The sequence below is a fragment of the Akebia trifoliata genome, chromosome 16, assembly GCF_017979445.1.
Source record: "Akebia trifoliata isolate Shusen 1 chromosome 16, ASM1797944v1, whole genome shotgun sequence".
In the NCBI taxonomy this organism is placed as follows: domain Eukaryota; kingdom Viridiplantae; phylum Streptophyta; class Magnoliopsida; order Ranunculales; family Lardizabalaceae; genus Akebia; species Akebia trifoliata.
In genome coordinates, this window is record NC_141390.1 from 31994516 (window position 1) to 32016279 (window position 21764).

Genomic DNA, 21764 nt, shown 5'->3' on the forward strand with positions numbered 1-21764 from the left:
ATGTGTAGCAAACATGATTCTGCATCTAAACAAACAACTTTTTCAACACTTAAATTCAACGCTTAATGCTATTCAACACTTATTTTTTTTCAGTTTAACAAACAGCACCTAAGTGCACGTTCCAAAGTTTCATACACATTTTCTTCATTATCGTGCATTTTATGAAGCATAGAAATCTAACAGATGGAAATTCACTCAATGTCTTCCCCATCAAATAGAAATCAATTAATATATAATATATGTTTTTAAAACTCGATCAACTCAATTCGACTTGATTAAATTGCAAATTGATTTAACCTGAAAAATTATTTGAACCCAACTTGCCAAGTTCACTCAAAACTTGTTTGAGTCAACTTGACAATGTCTCACGTCATATTAGAAAAATGTAGTACAACAACAACAACACAGCCTTATCTGGAAGATAAACAACTCATATTCCTTCATTCCACTTTATCCAGAGCTTGAAAATAATATGCAAATTTGTATTTTAATTTTAAAATTTTAAAATTTTTAAATATTTGATAATTTAGTATGTATTATTTGACTCCCCTATTATTTGACTCCCCTAACTGACTCAATTAGATGGAACCAATGGCCTAGGCCCGAATAAGATCATTATAGCTGAACCTTCAAAACCAGGTCAAAAACCAGCCCAAGGATTTTAAGGAAGATTTCTGAGGTAAAAGAAGAAAAAAAAAGGTTATCTTTAAATGTTATCCTCTACATTTAGGCCTTGTATCGGGTTGACTAAAACATGTTTCGCGAACCGGGTTTGCGGACGGGGGACCAAGTTCATATTTCCAAATCGGGTTGACTAAATCATGGTTCAAAGTTCAATGAGTTGAGTGGACACAGCGGATTGAGTCAACTCGATAACTGAGTTGACTCGTTAAAAGAGTCAACTAGATATCTGAGTCAACCCAAACACTGAGTTGAGTCATTTTGATCGAGTCAACATAGTTAACCAAGTTGACTCAATGGATTGAGTCAACTCAGTCTTTGAGTCAACTCGGTCCACTAAATTGACTTGGTCAATGTGTTGAGTCAACTCAACCACTGAATGACTCGTTCAACCGAGTCAACGCGACCAACTCAGTGGAGAGAAATTGAGTTTCTCTTCTCACCTCTTCTCTCCACTTCTCTCAATCCAAACATAGTAGGAAACTATCTTCATCTCCTTGTTGTCAATGTTATTTGAAGTGAGAAAAATCCAAGACGAGTAGGGAAAAAAAGACATCATGATTAGAGGTGCAAGTTAATTCGATTCAAACCGAGAATCGAATCAAACCGTGAGATTTGAATTGGTTTGGTTCGATTTAAACTGATAGCGGTTCGATTTCGGGTTGAAAAAATGGAGAACCGATGGATTCGGTTCAGATTTTATATATAACCGAACCAAACCGAAAACCCAACCATATAAGATTTTTAAAAACAAACCCTAAACATCACTTTCGTTATTTCCCTCTACTGTCTCTCTCTCTCATCTCATCTCATCTCTTCTCTTGCAGCCAACCTGCGGCTGCGGGCTCAAGTGTGGCGGCCGGCGTTCGGCGGTCCTCCCTCCCTCTCTCTCTCTCTCACGAAATTTCGTGCGACTTTGCGACGTGTTGCAGCTTACCTGCGACTGCGGGCTCAAATCTGATCGGCGATCATCCCTCTCTCTCTCTCCCAAAACGAACAAAACAAAAGGTTGGGCGGCCGTGGAGGAATCGTGGAAGTATCGGTCGGTCCGAGAGGAAGTATCGTTGGTGACGAAGGTGGATCTGATTGGAAATGTTTTCTCGTCCGGCAGCCATGGAGGAATCATGGAAGACGGTTTTGGGCTGGTGATTCCTTCGATCGATTAATTTAGGGTTTGTTTGTTTGTTTTAGTTTTTAAAATCATTAAAAATCGATTAATTGAAAGTCCATGATGATTGGCAGATACTGTGTATCCGTAACTGTAGCATAGCAGGTAGGATGGTCTGTAGAAGATTTGTTTTAAAATGTTTTTTTTTTCTTAATTATTAATGAAATTTTTTTGACAATCCATGAAACCGAACCGAATCAAACCAAATCAAATCGAAATAAGTTCGGTTCGGTTCAGTTTACACTAATTCGGTTCGGTTCTGGTTTCAATTTAATAGAACCAACCTTGGTCGGTTCGGTTCGGATTTTGTTTGAAACCGAACCAAGTTGCACCCTTAGTAACCAAATAAGTATTTGGTGGTCCGATACACCTAAAGGTCATTGTCATTGTGGTAATGAGGGTTTGAAGACTATATTGTTTGTTCAGCATTTATAACTCTGTTTCAAATGAAAGTGCATCGACTTTATTTGTGTAAAATATCAATCTCAAAATAAATTTTACAACGAGGGAATTGCACTTGTGATGGTTGCTTTGAAAAACTGTCCCATTTGCTAGTCAGTATGCCAGGTTTGCTTATATAGAGATTCATCATCTTCCCCACCACTCAATCCCATTGGCTTTCAGCTCATAAAGAATATTTGCACATTACTATAAATTACCCTTATGGCAAATGGCTAGTGATATGCCAAGATTAAAGTAATTATACTGATACGTAGCTCAAGTAAATAACAATGGCTGACATACTTTCTTCATCAACAGCACAACCAGAAGCATCAAACCCAGTTCAAGCACAACCAGAAGCATCAAACCCGGTTCAAGCACCACCAAATGCCCTGAATATTGAGGCAGACCAACAAAATCCTACTTCTAGATTTGAGGAACTATGTGTGTGCACAATGGACAGAATGCCGAGGTTGTTAATGTTCATCCTCATTCTGTTGTTTGGTTATTTGTATGTGTACAATTTCATGCGACCCAAGAACCACGGCAAGAACCAGTTCGAGTGCAAGCCGGATTCAATTGTAGCACTTGATGGCAGTGGCAACTTCATGTCAGTGTCTAGTGCTGTAGCTGCCGCACCAAACAACAGCAATAAGAAATATTGCATCTTCATTAAGTCAGGCATCTACGGAGAAAACGTGGTGATTGCTCAAACTAAAAACAATATTGTTTTTATGGGAGAAGGAATGAACAAGACTGTGATCACATCTGATGTAGATAATGCAACAGTCAGTAAGTTCCTGTCTTTATGTATTTCACCTTGTTTATTTTGCTGGTATATTTCAACATAATGGTTATTAGTACATATTATTCAGATTAAGATGATTAAAAACTTTTCTTAACATTACTGTGGTCTTGTCTAATAATTTCTGAAACATTGGACATGCTTTCTGAAAATCATTATAGGGGTTATCTATTTCAGAATCTGGCACCTGGGTGACTTGTCCATAGAAGCGTAGTGTGTGTGTGTGTTCTAAATTCTCTCTTTGCCAAAAAAATAAATCATTTAGAAAGTGAGATTCTGGAAGCAGAGCCTTTTAAAAAAATAAAATAATTTTCACTAAATATTTACAGATATGGAGCATAATTAGTCACACAAACCAAAATTTTAATGATCTAACATGGAACTTAAAAAGAGGAAGTTGAGTGAAAATTAATAACCAATTATTTTTATAAATGTTGTAAAATCTTAATATTTGAACTAAGTGATGGATGTAAGGTATGAGGCTACTCATGTACATGTACATTCCGAATTATTATTTTTTATTCAATTTATAAAAATGATTTATATTTATTTGAGTTTTCTATTTCTTTAAGAATATACTATTGTGTCAGGAGAGATTAATCTCTAGGCGTCATATATTAGATTATTTGAGTACTAGTTCATATTGCAATATCTTCTATCAAATTGTGGGACAGAAGTTTGTATACAATGAGTGATCAATAATCCTTGGAATTAAGTTGTATATCCATTATCTTCCTTGTTTATTTATGTCCAAGTCAAGCATATTTTTCTGTTTCACCTAGAGTATGAGTTTTTTACATAATTTTTCAATCTATATTGATCTTTCTAATAAGAAGTCTCTTTTGTTTATTCTACAGAGGTCTTTGCAGATGGATTCATGGCTATAAATTTGACTATAGAAAACTCCGCTGGAGCATACAGAAAAAATGCCGTGGCATTTCTTAGTTTATCTGACCAGTCTGTGCTTCATTGGTGTATCTTTCGCGGGTACCAGTACACTTTGAGTCTGGCTTGGGGGAAACAATTCTTCAAGGATTGCACAATATATGGGACACTCGATTTCATATTTGGAGAAGCAACGGTAGTGTTCCAGAATTGCAACGTGTATGTGAGAAATCCCCTCCCCACGACCAGCAATGTGATCACCGCACAAGGAGGAACAAAATTTAAGAAGGGTACCGGATTTATATTCCATTACTGCATAATAGATACTGCCCCGGATTCCCTTCAATCTTTAGGTACTACGTACTTGGGTTCACCCTTAGGAGTTCATTGTACCATTGTTATAATGCAGTCCTTCATGGGTGGGTTAATAAATCCGGCTGGGTGGGTTCCTTATAATGGAACTATAGCAGCAAATACAATTACTTACGGGGAATTTAACAACTCTGGGCCTGGTGCAAAAACAATAAACCGTATTCCATTAGACGGATTTAGAATATTAAGTAAATCTGAAGCCAAGATGTACACGGTTGGAACTTTTATCAATAAGGATGACTGGTTGTCAGCGACTGGAATATCTTACTTTGCAGGCTTGGTGAGAGATTTTTTTACTTTTATTTCTAGACTTATAAACATTGGTGTTGGTCGTCTCTAATGGATCATTGTTGCTGTTTTTTTTTTTTTTTTTTGTAGTCTCGGTGACATATGTCCTGCATTGCCAGCTGAGGAAATTCAAGCAACCTTGATCATGCTTAGGGTGATGATTTATTTATTTATTTTAATTATTAATATATAAACAAATTATATAAATTTACAGATTTTTAGTATAATTATTGACATAATATGAAAGTTTTCCAAAAAAGAAGGGATTACTCCAATGGTGATTAGAGCTGGCAAACATGCAGTGGCTTTGGGGATGCAACAAAGCTTCAAGGACTCCGAACCTCATTAAGTTAATTTTATGTCAAGGATGTATCTAATACTTTTCTTATGTATATGTCTGACAGTGAGATTTTAGGAGTTTTACTCATTCGATAGTGGTTAGAAATTTCTTTTAGATAGAAGTGAAAAGTCCCACAGAGCAATTGTAATACATTAGTCTCATGCATCTTATCTTGGCTGTAACATCAATACCCTATTGTAAGTAATTATGTGAGTTGCTCACAAGAGAACAACCCACGAATTTGCTCCTCAATTTACCTTTTTATTTATTTATTTATATATATATTATACAATTTCTTTTTCTCTGGTATCACACCAATACAATCAACTTGTCCAACTAATTTGGATATCGTACCATTCTTAATTCTAACAATAATGAGATGAATTCCAATAATTTTACACAAACTAGTTGTACTTTTTCATAGAGATTTTCAACCGAATCAAAACAAACATTTGATGATGCAGCTCAACAAAATAAGACTAGTAAATTTTCTAGAGGCACTGCAAGAAATTGTGTATCTTAAATTTTAGAGAGAAGTAAGGCTTGTGCTCTACATGAAATCCTAAGAGGATGGTAGTACGTTAAAGCGTATCGACCTTCAACAAAATCCATGTATGCGATATTGGTGGCTGTTCTCGATCTTACCGTTCCTTGATATCAGAATTATAACATGCAGAAGAATAGGTTTGTATTGACCTTTGATGGTTGCATTAGAAGAACCGACAACACAGTAGCGAAAATTTGGTCCTTTGATAGTAAACTTTGTTATAGGTTCAAATTTTATTCTCTTGAGGACCAAATTTTTGATGCTGCATCGATAAGCCAACTTAATAATACCAATGAAAATAGTTCTAACAAATTGAATTGGGGTCCGACCAAATTGAAAATTTTCAAGGACTCCGAGGTTAGTGAGAGACAGAGTTCACAGTACTGATCTGGATCATAAAAGCATACCACATATTATTTTTTCTTTATTTTATTATATAGACACCAATTAAAATTACATTTTATTTGGGTCTCAAGAAGCAAGTTGAGATGAAATAGTAATCATGAGATCAGTAAGAACATCCACAACCCGACTCTTCTGAGTTAATGTGGGTTCAATAGGAGGTGGCGCTTTTAACAAATTCAAACAACGAATGACGGCATTGCCAGCACCTCCAGCGCTAGATTCTACTGCATCGTAATCATGCTTAGTGAAGCGGTCTGCAGCAGTGTTGAGAAGTACTACAATAATATTGTAATCATTGGAACAAATTCCGAGGCGCCTCTTTTGTTCAGGGTTTGTGGTGTTCGGAAGCACGGAAGAGATATAATTATTATTTTCTGTAGCAGTGGCCAATCCTAAATTGATAGAGACACTTAGGAGGCCTTGAAGATCTGCTGTATCCGTACGAGGATCGGAACTCAAAATGTTGACACATAAATTGGGATCGTCGGTTGTAGAGCAAAGCTGCTTAAGCAAGACCTTCGTAATCTTCACAGGCACCTTTGCAAAGGACGGGTCAAAGAAAACAAACAACAGAGAAAAGGAAATGAGTATGTAAGAACTATGAAGGACATAAGAGGCCATTCTTTGCTTTGTTGTTGCCATGGAACTACACAAACTCATATATAAGAGACTCTTTTACAATTGTTATGATGGAAATATTTGGTGAGATTGTTTCGAGATTATGAAGATTTTTGCAGAAGGGATTCTCATTCTATACATACCAAGTTGATCTCCACCATTTATTATTTGATATAAATTACAGATTTCCAAGATAAAAAACTGTATTAATCCACAAAATAATATCCAATTTTGAGAGATATGCGAATAAAATGTAATAGTTGTTGTCTATAAATTATAATAGAATTTCATATCTTGGTGTGTTAATATTTGACTTAAATCACAGATTTCCTAGAGATTTCTTTGATATTACGTAGAAAAAAACTGTACCTAATCCACACAAAAAATTTCCATTTATGTGCAAGATGCAAATAATTGTAATAGGTGTTGGCTATTAGTTATAATGGATTTTCATATTGTCTAATTACAATTTAGCTCTCATCTACCTTTATAAGTTAATAAGACATTAATTTTAAGTTTGATTGGATAGTCTTTAAACATGCACAAAAGAAAATTTTGAAAAATACATTTTTTCATTAAAAATAATGAATTTGAGTCATTTTATTTGGCCCGAGCCCATAGGACTTATTTGACTTAGGCCCGATACTAGTCTAGGGCTAGTCTAGGTAGAACCCGCCTCTTTAGGGCAGGATTAGGGCACAACCATGTCTGCCCCAAACCCGCCCATTGACATTCCTACTAAAGAACTCCCAAATTTAAATTTAACGGCGAAAAATAATCTTTTTAACTTTTTTTAAGTTGATAGAATTTTGTCCTCTACGTCCCTATAACATCATATCATGTATTTGGATGCCACAAGGTGAGCTCAACAACCTTTAGGAAGATTTCAAATCTTACTAAGCTTGTCATGCTAGACTTACTCTAGTTTACAGGTAAAGGTGAGAACATTTGTGAGACAAAATTTTGCCCCAAGTTTTGGTCTACATTAAAAATGGAAAATGCTGAACTAACATTGAAATTGACATTGTTTCACACATTGCCGATATGTATGCGTGTACATGCTTTTCATTGAGAAACGAGTGAGAAGCATCCATAGTTATTTGCACACCACCGTGTGAAATGATGTCAAGTTCAATGTCAGTGCAGTGCAACTGTATTGTAGACATCCTTATGTTTTGAAACTCACCACCACATGCCTCTTTCATCACAATCTTCTTAATGTATTAATAGAAAAAGACGTAAATACCCGACATTGAAATTTAAAAAAGAAAAAAAAAAAAAAATCTTAAGATCCCTACTTTGAAATTCAACAGACAAATATTTAGCATATTTGCATCTTAAACACAGAGAAGAGTAGATTTAAAATAATTCTTTTATTATTAACGAAAAAATTAATTAATATCATTTATATAATATATAAAAACATAAAAACATCCTCATTTCACATTTTCGCCTTAGGCATCAACTTGTATTGAATCGGCTCAGATGTGAATAAAATGTAATAGGTGCTGGCTATACTTTATAGAGAGATTTACCCAACAAACCTAACTGTTGCATTTTTATTACAAAAACTCCCTTGGAGTTCCAACAGTTCTAAAGGAACCTTACTCTATGAAGTTTGTTACCTTGGTATGGGGATCCACGCTATTAAGTTCAAATTGATGCGGTTAATTTGTTACTTAACATACGTTAGAGTGGATCCTAACTGCACCAATTTGTGGCATCCAAGAAAAAGATTCAAAGAAATGAAAAGAAAAAAGTTAATTTTCACCAGTGAATTTTAGTTTTAAATTTGGGAGTTTGGTAGCCATCCATTTTCAGTACCTTTGATCAAGTTCAAAATGGATTTTTCTTTGAATTTTTTTCTTTTGAATCTGAGTTTTTCCATGAAATCTAGAAGACTGTGGTGTTGGGTTTCCAATTTGATAATCCATTTGAGCCCAACGACCCTTAGTAAGATTTCAAATCTTATTAAGTTAGTCATGCTAGCCTTAGTTGACCCTAAATAATTCACTTAGTCCATGGGCCATTCAACAATCATTGAAAAGATTGTATGGATGATCAAACCTTTTTTTAATTTTATTTGGTTTAATTGGACAAGGGTGAGGGTTCTTGACTCAAATTGATGTTAATTACCTTTTTAATTATGAAAATGCCCTTGCATATAACATTAATTTTGCAATTCATGTGCAAATGCACATTCCACGCACTAGTTTATGTATTAAATTGATACTAAATTACATTTTATTTTGAGTCTTCTTTTACACATTGAGTTGATGTGCAATAGCCAATGTGAGACCAATAAGAACATCCACAGCCAAACTCTTCTGACTTTATGAGGATTCAATGGATGGTGGTGCTTTTAGTGAATCCATACAATCGAGGATGGCTTTTCTAGAACCTTCAGCGATAACATATAATCCACGATAATCATGTTGAGTGAAGTGTTTTGCAACTGCGTTGAGACCTGACATAACTTGTTCATAATCACTTGAACAAATACTGAGGCGTCATTTTAGTTCAGGATCGGTGATATTTGGAAGCACAGAATGGATATCGTAATTTGTGCTCGTAGCATCGTCCAAACCTAAAATGATAGAGACATTTAGGAGGCCTTGAAGATCTGCATTGTCGGCACAAGTATCGAAACTTAGAATGTTGACACATAGATTGGGAGCGTCGGTCTTAGAGCAGAGTTGGTTAAGGAAGACCTTAGTTATCTTCATAGACACCATTGCAAAGGATGGGTTGAAGAAGAGAAACAACAGAGAGAAAGAAATGAATATGTACGAACTATGAAAGAGATAAGAGGCCATTCTTTGCTTTGTTGTTGTCATGGAAGTACACAAACATATATAGGAGATTCTTTTACACTTGTTATGATGGAAGGATTAGAAGCCGATTCTTATAAACTTTAGTCTCTACCTCAACTTGTTTTTATTATGAAATATACCAATAATGATTCCATCAAATATATGCTCTATTATCACTATTAGAAAGATTAATCACCAAAAATAATATAAATCATAAAAATGGTATATACTTAGTTCTTTTTATTCAGGCCTTACTCAAGAAAAGTAGGCTGCTAGTAAGAAATTTTTTAAAAACAAAAAATAATTAAGTTATATATGATCATCAATCTTCATCCACAATCACCAAGATGAGATCAATAAGCGCAGCAGCGTAATACTTCTTTGATAACGGTAAATATTTGGGCAGTGCCTGTCCCAATAAACTGTCTACAATTATCAAGAGTAGTTTCTGAGGATCTTGCATTAGTCTTGACTTCTTTGTAATCTTTATCTGTGAAGCTATCTGAACAATTTGAAGAGTAAAGAGAACTCCTTTATAAATATTGGAGCAACCAAGGAACAGTTGCTTCAGGTAAGGATCATCGACGATGGGAAGCGATGAAGTTATATAGTTAGAAGTGTTTGATACATTGGTAAGGGATAAATTGATAGAGGCACCTAGGAGGCTTTGAAGATCTGCAAAGTCGGTACGAGTATCAGAACTTAGAATGTCGAGACATAAATTTTGATCAATTGTTTTAGAGCAGAGAAGTTTAACTACGTCTTTGGTAACCTGCACAGACACCCTTGCAGAGATTGGGTTGAAGAAGAGATGTGACACAATTGAATACACAACATTGATTGGAATCCAGACATCACTGCTTTTATACCGAACATGTATTTGTCGAGTATGAGAATATAAGAATTGTAAGTAATTGCATTAGTCATTTACGTTTGGTTAGAATTTCTATTAGACTTGAAGTCGATAGTTCCAAATGGGTCGGGAGGAATTCAATCTAATTGCAATACAACACTGCCATGGATCCTGTTTTGATTGCAATACAAATAAGTCCTACTAATTTTTTTTTTCTAAGCAAGGAAAGGATTTATATAAAGATAAAACATTTGATACATAGACACAAGGGTGTACCCCTACCAAAATGGCATGGTTAGATGTTATTTGCATCTCGCACATGAGGAGCCATGCCAAAGCAAAGAAAAAGGTTCATAATCTACTGAGCAAGTAGTGCCCCTGCAAGCACCACAATGAGATCAATAAGAACATCCACAATATGACTCCTCTGTGTCAAGGGAGATTCGACCGGTGGCGGTGATTTTAGTGTATCCATACATTTAACAACAATATTTCCAGTACCCCCCTGCAGTAAGCCTTACATTGTCATAATTATGTTCTTTGAAGCTAACTGCAGTTGAGTAAATTCTCCAATAATGCTCACGAAATTATCGGAACAAAGAGTGAGACGCTCCTTTAAGTCAGGGTCAGTGGTATTGGGAAGCATGGAACTGATATAGTTGGATGTGTCTGTGGTATTGACCAAACCTAAATTGATAAAGACACTTAGGAGGCCTTGAAGATATGCGCTTTCTGTACGTGGATCAGAACTTAGAATGTTGACACATAAATTGGGATCCCCAGTCTTAGAGCAAAGTATGGGAAACATAAATACTTTTTATTGAGATACAAGTGAAAAAGCATCTATGGTTCCTATCCATTTTCAAGTCAAGAAGTGCGATATGAGGTTCCAGCTTGAGCTCACTCCAGCACAACTCAAAAAAAAAAAAAAAAATTACAAAGAAGGATAGTGGTATTATTTTTACCCAATTTTGACATCTTGAATGGCCTTTATTTGGAAAAAGTCCAATTGGATCTTTTTTATTTATTTTTATTTTTTTACTATCATGGGTATTCCTACCCTTCAGGTGAGACTAATCCCACGGTCACAAGCACCCTGCCCTCGGAAATTCCTACGTGCAATTGGTTGAATCAAGGGTCAACCAGATGCTGGAGGGTGGCCCCAAGGAATTCATTGCTTCGTGGGGTTTCATACACTTGACCTACTCTTCCTGAGGAGCTTATCAAGGCCCAACTTGCCACTAGGCCAACCCCACAAGGTTAAGTCCCATTGGATTTTATTATTTGTAGTATGGTCATTATAAAAGTTCTAAACAAACCATATAATAGTTGTAATAAAGGAAAAATGATGTTCTAAAATATACTCCTTGAAGGCTGTTATTTTACTTATCATCTTGCTCGTATTGTCTTAGTTATAATAGTCCCACATTGCTTGATTACTATTGGGATGTGCAATGTATAAAGCGGGGGGCAACCCTCTCCTTGCAAGCCGGTTTTCAAGGATGAGTTAGGACCATGGGCTTTAACATGGTATCAGAGCGGGTGTACTTCAAGGATGGGTTGGGTTAGTATCTCCAGCCATGCGTGGAGGTGGAGAGCCAAGTGTCTCTAGCCATGGCACTGAGGGGGAGATTTAGAATAGTCCCACATCGTCTGGGTACTATTGAGATGTGCAATGTATAAAGCGGGGGAAACCCTCTCCTTGCAAGCCAGTTTTCAAGGATGAGTTAGGCCCATGGGCTTTAACAGTCTTAATCCCACATTGCTCCAGATAAATCCATAGAGTTTTTAAATGCGAACTCTCTTAGTTTTAGGTAAAGTTTTAGTATACCAAAGATTTTACAGTGAAAATCTTGGACTTCAAGGACTTTGATTAGTTTTCCAACTCAAGTCGTCCATTTTGTAGTAGTGTGGCATTCTTGGGCCCATTGGCCTATATATATTTGGCTCACTTCTAGCATACTGGAGAACAAAAACTTCATTTTGTAAATAATTTCTAGGCCATAAGTGAAAGGAGGAACATGATTCGTTTAGTTGACCCCAAATAATTCACATAGTCGCTTGGCCCATTTAAAAATCATGAAAAGCGACCGTTCGGGTGATCAAGCTATTTTATTTTAGTAAGTTCCATTTTAATATATTTTGTTGAATGAGAAGAGTATGAGTATTCTTGAGCCAAATCGACATTAATTATGTTTTTCATTATGATTAACAATATTAATATACACCTTTCTTACTTAGCCCTCACCCACCCACCCACCCACAGAGACACAAAACAAAAACAAAAAAAGCAGTAAGATTGTTTTATAGTACTTGCTATGGTGAAAGTACATTTTTTTCTATGTAATCTATAGGAAATCATTGATTTAAGTCAAATAATAGATGGTGAAGCTAAGCTTAGCATGAAGAGAATCCCCTCAAATCTACATAGTGCTTCATAATCTTGAAATAATCTCACGAAACATTTCCATCATAACAAGTGTAGAAGAGTCTCTTATATATGTTTGTGTAGTTCCATGACAATAACAAAGCAAAGAATGGTCTCTTATCTCCTTCATAGTTTGTACATACTCGTTTCTTTTTCTCTGTTGTTTCTCTTCTTCGGCCCATCCTTTGCAAGGGTCTTGTGAAGATTAGTAAGATCCTGCTTAACCAGCTTTGCTCTAAGGCCGACAATCCCAATTTATGTGTCAACATTTTGAGTTCCGATCCTCGTACTGTGACAACAGATCTTCATGGCTTCCTAAGTGTCTGTATCAATTTACGTTTGGTCAATGCGACCGACAATTACAACTATATCTGTTCTGTGCTTCCGAATATCACCAATCCTGAACTAAAAAGGCGCCTAAGTAATTGTTCAAGTGAGTACGAACTTGTTCTTTCATGATTATCATGGAGTATATGTTGTCGCTGGAGGTACTGGAAATTCCACCCTTCGTTGTATGGATGCACTAAAAGCACCACCGCCTGTTGAACCCACATTAACTCAGAGGAGTCTGGTTGTGGATGTTCTTATTGATGCCATTTTAGCTATTGTGCCTCAACATCATGCATAAGACAAACCAATTAAAATGTAATGTAATATTAATGAGTTTATCTCTAATATTAATTATAATAAATGAAAAGGTAATATGTGGTTATGTATTTTCTAATTATATGCTATTACTGTGTATACCAGATCTTTAGTTGTTATGTATTTTCTAATTTACAAGCTATGTAGACCCATTGACTTCTTTTTGAAGTATGCCTCAAATATTAATTAGGCCCGGTCCAAGTGTATGTATTATTGGGTTGGTCTTGTAACTTATGTAAATGGCCCACTTATGTGGTGCTTCTAAAAAGGATTTTGTTCTTTTGTTGTAAGAGGTCTAACTTCAAGTCTTAAGTCTTTTCTAGAGAAGAGAGTAGAGAAAGAAAGAAACCAAAGAGAGGAGAGGTTGAGAGGTTTGGGAAGATCGAGATCTAGAAGAAGGTGAATTTAAGTGATAAAGGGAGTTCTTGTATCGATTTACCCCGTTTTCTTCATAGTGAAATCGAACTCCAACGCTCAAACCTCCGTGGACGTAGCCTTTGGGTGAACCACGTAAAATCTCGTGTTATGGGTATTATGTTATTACTCTTTTCTTTGTGTGATTATTTATCTTCTTTACATTTGCTACTATTAGTTGGGTTACCCTTCATTGCCATTATCAAACAAGCTCTTGGAAGGTGTAGCATATAAGATGTTTGGTTAAGTACACAATAGGTATTTGATCAAATTACTAAGTGATCTTCGCAAGGGTGTTCACATACACAACACTTCTGGACTAAAAGAAAATCCTAACCAAGATTAAATGATTAAAACATCCAATAAATCTCACTCTTGGTGATATACTTTGATCGACAGAAAAAATACATGTATAACAATGGTCAACCTAAGCATGATCGTGGTTGTCACAATTTCCTCATCAGCTGGCAGTGCTGGACATAGGTCACCGAAACTACACACACACAAAAAAAAAAAAAAAAATTAACGCAACAATATTAATAAATTAGAGAGGAGACCAACATCCTTATTTATTTTAAGACTAGTTAGAAATATAAGAACTAACAAATGTCTCATTGAGTCTGCAATGTAAGGTATGCCTGTTGATGGCAACACGTAATGCCCATCGATAAAAGCTCATACTGTAAACATCTTAGCTTCAGATATACTTAAAATTCTAAATCCTTTCCATCATATACAGTTTATTGTAATTGCTCCTGGCCCGGTGTTGTTAAATTCCCCATAAGTAATTGCATTTGCTTGTACAGTTACGTTATAAGGAACCCACCCATGAAAGACTGCATAATAACAATAGTAGATTGAGCTTCTAAGGATAAACCCAAGTATGTACTACCTAGTGACGGTATGACATCTGGGGCAGTATCTATCATGCTGTAATGAAATACAAATCCAGTGCCCTTCTCAGGGTTTGTTTCTCCTTGTGCAATGATCACATTGTTCTTCGTGGGGAGTGGATTTCCCACATAAACACTGCAATTCTGGAACACTACCATTGCATCTCCAAATGTAAAATTGTGTGTCCCATATATTATGCAGTCCTTGAAGAATTTTCTGCTCCGAACCGGGCTTAAGGTGGACTGGTACCCACAAAAAATACACCGATAAAGCACAGATTGGTCAGATGCACTATGAAACGCCACAGCATCTTCAACAGAGTTTTTCCATAGTCAAATTTATGGCCATGAATCCATCTGCCAATACACCTATAGAATAAACAAAAGATGCTTCTTATTAGAATGATCACTATAATATGAAAATTAGTTCTGTAGACAAACTTACTCTTAATTTGGTGAAACAGAAAAATCTGTTTGACTTGAACATAAATAAATGAGGAAGATAATGGATATATAACTTAATATTGATCACTCATTGCATATGTAGTTCTGTAACGCAATTGAATAGAAGATATTGCAACATAAACTAGCACTCAAATAACCTGATATATATTCCCTAGATATTAATCTATCCTGACACAGTAGTATATCCTTAAAGATGTAGAGAACTTGAAGGAACATCTGTCATTTTTATATATTGTATTACAAATTTCTGAATGTACATGTACATATACATGATTAGCCTCACACCTAAACAAGAATCAAAGTTTATACATCCAGTACTTACTGCAAAGATTAAGATTTTTCCTAAGATTACCAGTGTGTACCACATTCGTGATTGGGACATACATTCTTGACATGTCAAGAATGATTTTCTTTAGAAAGAATTATGGAGAGTCTTCTCTACTTTCTTCTCTTGTCTCACCTTTAGTTTCTAAGTAAGAAGTAAGAAAGAATGCTCATTAAAAAGAGAAAGAACGGAAAAATAGGCCCAATTTTTTTTTATTTTTTTATTTTAAAAAGAAGCAATTTACATCCTAAAAGCATGATACCTAGGAAAAACCATTAATATTAATTGGTTTGGTGGCTCTCTAATTGAAAAACAGGGTGGTATATGGGTATGCCAAATCTTCTGATATGTACCCCATTCCTGCAACAGAGATAGTGATGTTTGTGTTCACAATTACCTATTTTGTGTGCGTGTTTGCCACCTTTACAATAAGAAGTTCTTTTGCTTTATTTCCTTTGATGTGAATTCATAGAAGAAAAATTATTCTCAGACAGTAAAGTATGCTTCAATGGTGAAACCAATGGGCCCACATGTTAACTCTAAGATGATTTTAACATAGCTTTCGAAAAACCAACTGTTCTTAACGAAATGGACCTGTGCGAAAGGAAGATCACCACTGCTTGTAAAACATAATAAGAACATCTTGAATATGATTTCCCTGTGTTAATGGAGATTCAACCTGCTGTGGTGATTTTAGTGTATCTATAATTTATCAAGAATATCTCTTGTACCCACTATGATAGTCCTTAAATCATCATAATTATTCACTTTGAAGCTATCTGCAACTAAGTAAAGATCTGTGATAATACCTACGTAATAATTGGAACAAAGAATGAGGCGTGGCCTTAGTTTAGGAATCAGGATCAGTGGTATTGGGAAGCAAGGAGTTGATATAATTGGATGTGTCTGTACCATTGACTGAACCTAAATTGATAGACACTTAGGAGATCCTTAAGATCTGCGGTGTTTGCACAAGGATTAGAACTTAGAATGTTGACACATGGATTAGGATCCCCAGTCTTGGAGCAGAGATGGTTAACCAAGATCTTGGTAGCCTTCACAGAAACCCTTGCAGAGATAGGTTTGAAGAAGAGACAATAGTAAAAGATAAGAAAGTGTATAGGAACTATGAATGAGAGGAGGCCATTCTTCTTTGTATTTCTTCTGTTTTGAGGAGGAGATTATAGAACTTCACTAACAAAAAAAGAGACTGTTTTATAGTACTTCTATGGTGAAAGTGTTTGGTGAGATTTTTATTTTATTTTATGGATTAGTACAGTTTTTTCTATGTAATCTATAGGAAATCTGTGATTTAAGTCAAATAATAAATGGTGAAGCTACGCTTGGCATAAAGAGAATCCCCTCAAATCTACAAAGCGCTTCATAATCTTGAAATAATCTCACCAAACATTTCCATCATAACAAGTCTAAAAGAGTCTCTTATATATATGTTTGTGTAGTTTCATGGCAATAACAAAGCAAAGAATGACCTCTTATCTCCTTCATAGTTGGTACATACTCGTTTCTTTTTCTCTGTTGTTTCTCTTCTTCGACCCATCCTTTGCAATGGTGTCTGTGAAAATTAGTAAGGTCCTGCTTAGCCAGCTTTGCTCTAAGGCTGACGATCCCAATTTATGTGTCAACATTTTGAGTTCTGATCCTCGTACGGAGACAGCAGATCTTCAAGGCCTCCTAGGTGTCTCTATCAATTTAGGTTTGGTCAATGCTGCAGAAAGTTACAACTATATCCGCTCTAAGCTTCCGAATATCACCGATCCTGAACTAAAACGGCGCCTAAGTATTTGTTCAAGAGATTATGAGCGTGTTGTAGGAGGTCTCGATACAGTTGCAACTCGCTTCACTGAGCATGATTATCAGGGAGTATATGTTGTCGCGGGAGGTACTGGAAATGCCGTCCTTGATTGTATGGATTCACTAAAAGCGCCACCGTCTGTTGAACCCACATTAACTCAAAGGAGTCTGGTTGTGGATGTTCTTATTGATCTCATTTTGGTTATTGCGACTCAACTTGATGAGTAAGATGAACCAATTAAAATGTAAAGCAATATGAATGGGTGGATCTCAATAACAATAATAATAAAACAAAAAATGAGAAGTAATATGTGGGTATTCATTTTCTGATCTATATGTTATTTTATTGCTGCTTATTTATTGATCAACAAAAATAAAAAAACAAAATTGGTCAGCCTAAGCATGATCAAGGTTGTCTCAAGTTTCTCATCAGCTGGCAGTGCTGACTGGACATAGGTCACTGAAACTGCATACACACACAAAAAAGAAGAAGCAACAATGATAAATTAGAGAGGACGAATACCCATATTTATATTTAAGACTGTCTAGAAATATAAGAACTAAAAAATGTCTCACCAAGCCTGCCAAGTAAGGTACTCCAGTTGCTGACAACCAGTCATGCTTATTGATAAAAACTCCTACTGTGTACATCTTTGCTTCAGATATACTTATTATTCTAAATTCTTCCGATGGTATACGGTTTATTGTACTTGCTCCAGGCCCCGTGTTGTTAAATTCTCCATATGTAACTGTATTTGCTGCTACAGTCCCATTATAAGGAACCCACCCTGCTGGATTTATTAACCCACCCATGAAGGACTGCATAATAACAATGGTAGAATGATCTCCCAAGGATGAACCCAAGTATGTACTACCTTGTGATGGTATGACATCCGGAGCACTATCTATAATGCAGTAATGAAATACAAATCCAGTGCCCTTCTCAGTTTTTGTTCCTCCTTGTGCAACAATCACATTGTTCTTCATGAGGAGAGAATTTCCCATAAACACACAGCAATTCTGGAACACTACCATTGCATCTCCAAATATGCAATTGTGTGTCCCATATATTATGCAGTCCTTAAATAATTGTCTGCTCTGAACCAGACTTAAGGTGGACTGGTACCCACGAAAGCTGCACCGATAAAGCACAGATTGGTCAGATTGACTATGAAACGGCACAGCATTTTCTCTATTTCTGGCAGAGTTTTCCATAGTCAAATTTATGGCCATGAATCCATGTCCCAAGACCCCTATAGAATAAAAAAAAGTGCTTTTAATTGGAAAGATCAAGATAATATTAAAATTAGTTCTGTAGAAAAGTCATACTCTCTAGTGAAACACAAAACTCCTAAATGAGGAAGATAACGGATATACAACTTAATTCCAAGGATTATTGATCAATTATTGTATATAAATTTCTGTCATGCAATTTGATAGAAGATATTGCAATATAAACTAATATTTCAAATAATCTGACAGTCCTGACACAGTAGTATATGGTTAAAGATGTAGAAAAAACTTAAAGAAATATTTATTGTACCCCAAATTTCTCAACATACATGAGTAGCTTCATACCCAAACAAGAAACAAAGTATTTACATCCAGTACTATTATGCTCCATATCTGTAAATATTTGGTGGAAAAAAAAACAGAGGTTCTGCTTCCAGAATCTCACTTTCCAAATGATTTTTTTTCCACAAAGAGAGAATTTAGAACACACACACAAACACATGTTTCTGTGAACAAGACACCAAGGTGACCAATACCGAAATAGATAACCACTATCGTGATTTTCAGAAGGCAAGAATATAGAGATTTGGTCTAAAAGCATTTCATACAAAAAATAATAGGACTACATAAATATGATCAATTTCAAGGACTACTATTTATTGATTGTGTGCAGAAGTTCTATGTTCCTAAAATCATTTAAAGGCTCAAAGTTACATTATGTGCTCAATTTTTCAGAAGTTATTAGACAAGCTTCCTAAGACCACAGTAATGTTAGAAAAGTGTTAATCATCTTAATCTGATAAGCCCCACATTTCTGCATATAATTTGCACTAATGTGCTATATATATATATGTTGAAATACGCCAGAAAATTAAACAAGATGAGACACATAAAGACAGTAACTTACTAACTGTTGCATTATCTCCTTTAAGGACTGAGCGGTCAGATGTGATCACTGTCCCGTTCATTCCTTCTCCCACAAAAATGATGTTTTTCTTTGTTGGCCCAACCTCTACGTTGTCTATGTAGATGCCCGACTTGATGAAGATACAATGTTTTTTATCGCTGTTGTTTGGTGCAGCAGCCACAGCATCAGATACGGAGGTAAAGTTACCGCTGCCGTCAAGTGCGACGATTGCATCGGGCTTGCACTCGAACTTGTGCTTGCCGTGGTGCTTGTTGTGCATGATTTTATACACAATTAAATAACCAAACAACAAAACGAGCATTAATTTTAACAACCATGGTATTCTATCTAACATCCGCAACTGCAATGCCTCAAGAATAGCATGAGGAGTTAGTCGGTGGTTTGCCTCAATATTCATAGCATTTGGTGGTGCTTGAACTTGGTTTGATGCTTCTGCAGGTTGTGTTGTTGATGAAGAAGGTATCTCAGCCATTGATCTTGACTTCTGCTTCACCTGCATTTAAATTCTCATCATCTATAATCGATTTATTTATTTGCTGAAGCTTATTGATGAAATCACAGTGAAACTATAATGTTTTTAAAGATCATCACAAGGTTAAAGGCAATAAGAAGAATTACACTGAGCAATGAAATACTCAGAATTATTATTATAGGTATTAGTGCTGTTGATGATGGTGAAGCATGATGTTCAAATATAGCTAAAAGATCAATTGAGCTCATCTTTCTGTACCATGGGGAGTGGCATCAGACAAGCATGAAAGGATGAAAAATTTTACTTTCTAAAAGTAGCCCATTTCAAAGCATAAAAAATAAGACACATAATATGGTAAATTATTAATAATGCACGGATCTTACAAGTTTCTAACTTCCCAACTTAAGAATCTCACCAGATTGTATTTATTCATTTTTTGCAGCAAAATAGATGACTCTCTCTTAAAGTAGCTATTTTCATATACAATATCCCTGTATTTTAAGAGCAATTCTCTATCATGCTTTTGAAATAAAATTATCACAGTCATGTAATCCTCTATTATATTACACTTACTACTACTACCATGTAATCCTCTATTAAAATACAATTAGTGCTACTACCATCAACCTTACATACCCAACAGACAGCGAAGTGGGAAACTGGGATTCCACCTTACCTTTCAGAAGAACCAAAACTGATACTGTTTTCTTAGAATTAAGAATGAAAGAAAGACCAAATATTTAACAGGGTGACAATGTACCTTAAAAGGAATGCAAGAAAGAAGTTTTGGTCATGAGTAGATTATATTATTTGAAAAAAAAAAATGTATTAGAAAGCAGCAACAACAGTTAATTCATCAATCTGTATACCTGTGGCTCCTTTTCCTTTTTTTGAACTTTGTTCAGAAAATCGCTTCAACTACTGCTTAAGTGCTAACTATATAAAAACATTGTCAATACTAAGTTGGTTTAAGTCTTTGACATTGGTACTGCGATCTGTGTTCATAAACCACCTTCACCAACTAATTACTAACCAATAATCTTGCTTACCTATGAAAAAAGAAACTCAGAAATGATACGAGTAATAAGGTGGAGAGAGGAGATGGTTATAGATCTCTACAGTTTCAGGAAATAAAAGAAGACTAACTGGAGATTCAAGGATTTATAGGCAAATGGTTTTCATATAAGAGGTTGAAGGAATTGTAAAGAGAGTGCTGAAGATGGGAAACTTGTGAGGAAGGAAAAACAGAGAAACAGAGAGAATTAAGCTAATGTGGGATAGATTAGAAGAATACTTGAAACTACCTCGTGGAGTTGCATGTTAAGCCATCCACCCCCCCACCCCCCATATTTATAATATAGTCCATAGGACTAGTGGTGATAACTCCAAGTAATGAATGATTCATCATACCTGTGTTGTTTTCCTTCCCATCAAAAAAGAGCAGACAAAAAAGTTAGATATCATTATCATTTGCTTAATCTCAATTTATCACTAGCCATCAGCCAAACAGCTGATGGGTTCATTTGCTTTTAGTTTGATTTAATTGTAGTCATAGTTTCAAAACTCGTTGAGTCGACCCAAAGGCCTTATTAAGGTTATAGCCTGACTAACATAGTGGACTAGAGTTGTTCACAAATGCATTTTCCTTTCCAGTAAAATCTAGTTCTTGGGAGTCTAGAATTTTCCAAAAATATGACACAAAAGTTTATGCACTTTCAAAACACACTTTATTGTTAGAAATGGTGAACCAAGGCACTAAGTTCTTCCCACTAGACATCTCATTTCCACACACAATTGAAAGGTGGTCGGTGTATAATCATGAATTAGCAATGTCTTTTAGGTGGGGAAATAAACAACATAAGTAATACTGATTTAAGTATCCACCATACAATGGCTAGATGCCTTTTTGAGGAAATAAGACACCCAGACAAAA

At 35.6% G+C, this 21764-nt stretch overlaps 4 protein-coding genes across 8 annotated transcripts; 2 read left to right on the forward strand and 2 right to left on the reverse strand.

The window, feature by feature from the left end:
• Positions 1–1468: 1468 nt before the first annotated feature.
• Positions 1469–5232, forward strand: LOC147383639 (pectinesterase-like). 2 transcript variants are annotated; one of them, XM_086427140.1, is made up of 4 exons: positions 1469–1853; positions 2609–3082; positions 3953–4632; positions 4731–5232. In XM_086427140.1, exons 2-4 carry the CDS (start codon positions 2746–2748, stop codon positions 4737–4739), a joined length of 1026 nt encoding a protein of 341 aa, XP_086283266.1. In that variant the 5' UTR covers positions 1469–1853; positions 2609–2745; the 3' UTR covers positions 4740–5232. The 2 variants fall into 2 exon arrangements, with proteins under 2 accessions (XP_086283266.1, XP_086283265.1); XM_086427139.1 differs by having other exon boundaries at positions 1469–1826.
• Positions 5233–5998: 766 nt separating this feature from the next.
• Positions 5999–6574, reverse strand: LOC147383640 (pectinesterase inhibitor-like). The gene has a single exon (XM_086427317.1). It carries the CDS (start codon positions 6572–6574, stop codon positions 5999–6001), a length of 576 nt encoding a protein of 191 aa, XP_086283443.1.
• Positions 6575–13888: 7314 nt separating this feature from the next.
• Positions 13889–21136, reverse strand: LOC147383641 (pectinesterase-like). Of its 4 annotated transcripts, none has more exons than XR_015173973.1 (4): positions 19339–21136; positions 17775–18451; positions 14596–17664; positions 13889–14196 (listed from the first exon to the last, which is right to left on the reverse strand). XR_015173973.1 is itself a non-coding variant. In XM_086429276.1 (4 exons), the coding sequence occupies exons 2-4, from the start codon at positions 19829–19831 to the stop codon at positions 17656–17658; spliced, it is 1179 nt and encodes a 392-aa protein (XP_086285402.1). In that variant the 5' UTR covers positions 19832–19852; positions 20881–21136; the 3' UTR covers positions 14237–17655. The 4 variants fall into 4 exon arrangements, 3 of the variants coding, with proteins under 3 accessions (XP_086285402.1, XP_086285401.1, XP_086285400.1); XM_086429276.1 differs by lacking the exon at positions 13889–14196 and having other exon boundaries at positions 14237–17664; positions 19339–19852; positions 20881–21136; XM_086429275.1 differs by lacking the exon at positions 13889–14196 and having other exon boundaries at positions 14237–17664; positions 19339–19852; positions 20701–21136.
• Positions 16953–17426, forward strand: LOC147383642 (pectinesterase inhibitor-like). The gene has a single exon (XM_086427318.1). It carries the CDS (start codon positions 16953–16955, stop codon positions 17424–17426), a length of 474 nt encoding a protein of 157 aa, XP_086283444.1.
• Positions 21137–21764: the final 628 nt, after the last annotated feature.

Coding starts and splice junctions, on each gene's coding strand:
- LOC147383639 (XM_086427140.1), top strand. CDS start 2,746: ATGGACAGAATGCCGAGGTTGTTAATGTTCATCCTCATTCTGTTGTTT. Junction 3,083..3,952: donor TGTAGATAATGCAACAGTCA/GTAAGTTCCTGT, acceptor TTTATTCTACAG/AGGTCTTTGCAGATGGATTC.
- LOC147383640 (XM_086427317.1), bottom strand. CDS start 6,574: ATGGCAACAACAAAGCAAAGAATGGCCTCTTATGTCCTTCATAGTTCT.
- LOC147383642 (XM_086427318.1), top strand. CDS start 16,953: ATGGTGTCTGTGAAAATTAGTAAGGTCCTGCTTAGCCAGCTTTGCTCT.
- LOC147383641 (XM_086429274.1), bottom strand. CDS start 19,858: ATGCAGGTGAAGCAGAAGTCAAGATCAATGGCTGAGATACCTTCTTCA. Junction 18,452..19,338: donor AGGAGATAATGCAACAGTTA/GTAAGTTACTGT, acceptor TTTATTCTATAG/GGGTCTTGGGACATGGATTC.